The sequence below is a fragment of the Cryptotermes secundus genome, unplaced genomic scaffold (assembly GCF_002891405.2).
Source record: "Cryptotermes secundus unplaced genomic scaffold, Csec_1.0 scaffold407, whole genome shotgun sequence".
In the NCBI taxonomy this organism is placed as follows: domain Eukaryota; kingdom Metazoa; phylum Arthropoda; class Insecta; order Blattodea; family Kalotermitidae; genus Cryptotermes; species Cryptotermes secundus.
This window is the reverse complement of record NW_019741981.1, coordinates 2,859,382-2,861,672: the sequence shown is the minus strand read 5'-3', so window position 1 is coordinate 2,861,672 and position 2,291 is coordinate 2,859,382. Positions and strand designations below refer to the sequence as shown.

At 37.0% G+C, this 2,291-nt stretch overlaps 1 protein-coding gene across 2 annotated transcripts in view; it reads right to left on the bottom strand.

Moving 5' to 3' along the window:
- LOC111872927 (leucine-rich PPR motif-containing protein, mitochondrial) overlaps positions 1-2,291 on the bottom strand; it is a 62,090-nt gene that overhangs the window by 55,950 nt on the left and 3,849 nt on the right. For both annotated transcript variants that reach the window (XM_023867220.2, XM_023867221.2), the window contains exon 2: positions 322-470. In XM_023867220.2, coding sequence (XP_023722988.1) covers positions 322-470 — 149 coding nt within the window. The remainder of the gene's footprint in view (positions 1-321; positions 471-2,291) is intronic.

Sequence of the window (2,291 nt, the reverse complement as noted above, 5' to 3'; positions counted from 1 at the left end):
GTGTATTGTCAGTGAAAAGCGCTGTAATATGTCTTTGATATTACACATTTGGGCAATTCCACGTTAATGTTACGTTAGTCTGTACTTAACTACGTATTTCACTAAAAAATGCAACATTTTAACTCGGTTTTGGTAGATTTTTACGTGACTAACATAAGGCTACTGTGGAAGTGCCCATTTCGGTTACAACGACATTCGTTTATAACGACACTATTTTTAGGTCCCTTTGATGACGTTATAACCAAGTTCTACTGTATTTATATTCTTGGTCTTTAATTTTATATGCGTGAGAGCTTTCTAAGCTTTTTTTTATGATCATACTTGCATGACGTAATTCCTCCAACACATCTTCCAGTTCCCTCCTTGTTATTCTTCCTATACGACGAACATCTTGATCGAGACGTCTCAGGCTTCTGTCAAGATTTGAATCATTATGACTATGGGATGGAACAGCTTGGGTTGTCAGAGACCTAAACGTACAGAAAGTTTCACTTTTAACCAAATGATTACAGTGAAAGCCAGATTTCTAAAAGTAAACTAAAGAGCCTGTAGTGATTACTAGAGAACAGAACAATCAATCAATACCATAATCACTGCCTTTCATGTCTGATAAAGTAAACAAGCTGCAAGAAAAAATATGTTCACAAATTCCACCCTTCTTAATTCACACTGATCAGTTGTACAACTGATTACACATATTAAACTCCTAAAAAATGTGGATAATCTCGATGAAAGAGGTAACATAGGAGAGACATACTGTTACAACTAAGGACATCTGATAAATGAAGGACATAACAACATCCAGCCAATGTCTGAACAAAGCAACAACAAAAAAATGATTACTAACCCCATGGATCAGCCTCTAAAAATTTCCACCTTCTATGGAACCTGCAGTTTCATTACTGTGTTCACAAAAGCCTACCACCTACACATCATTCGTCCTTGGTCCAATAAAATATGCTTATGCAAGATGCATCTGTTGACTATAATCCCAAGCCCCTGCTACTGTATTAAACATTCAATAAGTCACATTACTTCTCACACTGAAATGCCATGTGAGATATATACTGAAATAAGCGTTCATGTACAATACCCATGTGGAAAGCAAGGAAAACATTCCAACATAAATTTCAGGATGCTATGGTTATGAATAGGAAATTATTTACACAACTAAATGCATCCAGACAGACAAGATTATTGAGGATCCAAAAAGGAATCAATATGCCTAGTGAAGACAAGAAACTGGATGAAACCAGTGCTAACCTTGAACATTCCCCTTGAAAATCCCTCAAAACACATTTACATTTATCTTTCATTTCATGGATCCAATCATCTCCCTGTAGGGCTGGATATAAAACATGTCACATATTACAAATTCATGATGACTACAAATCATTCATCCTTGGTCCAATAAAACATAAAACCAAGCCTCAGACAGAATAGCTCAAGCTGCCAGGACAACACACACAGGTTGTGGAAAAACCACAATCAAATTCACACCTTGCCATTTCACACACTGGCAAGATGCAGTTACATTATAAAATATTAAAATTCATAACAAAAAACAGGCATCATACATACTACTACACTTACAACAAGCAAGTCTCAACACTGTATAATTCACAAACACAGACCATTTATTAACTCTTAACTTTTGAGCTACTTACATGCTCAACAAATTCATCAATATACTACAAACCTAAATTGCTTTTTATCATTTTTTTAAAACCATGATATTTGACAGCAGAGTATTAAATAGCTTGATGAGAGTATAATACACCCCTCTCTGATAGGATGATATACAATGGGGTACCAAAAAGAAACTGAACTAATTTTTTTGTGGGCAGAGCTTTTGTAGTACCGCGGTTTGCCGCTATGAGCGCACAGAGCTAACATTCCTGAGTCGATAAGCCAACTACCGTTGCTTCAGAAGGTAAGGACTAGTTTCGGCAAAGTTTATAGTGACAACTGTTTTGTGTGATCGTCGTTTTTGCAATGGCTGATTTCTGAGAACAGCGTGCGGCGGTGAAATTCTGCTTTTTGCTCGGGAAAAGTGGAACAGAAACTCTTGAAATGTTAAAAACGGCGTACAAGGATGATGCTATGGGGAAAACTCAAGTGTTGGAGTGGTTTTCCTGTTTCAAAAATGGTGAAAAGTCAATTGATGACAAACCTCGTTCTGGTCGTCCTTCCACGGCCCAAACACATGAAAATGTTGAAAAAATTCGTGAAATCATCAAGGAAGATCGACGATGGACCATTGAAGAAATTGTGGAGCTGTCGGGCGTGAC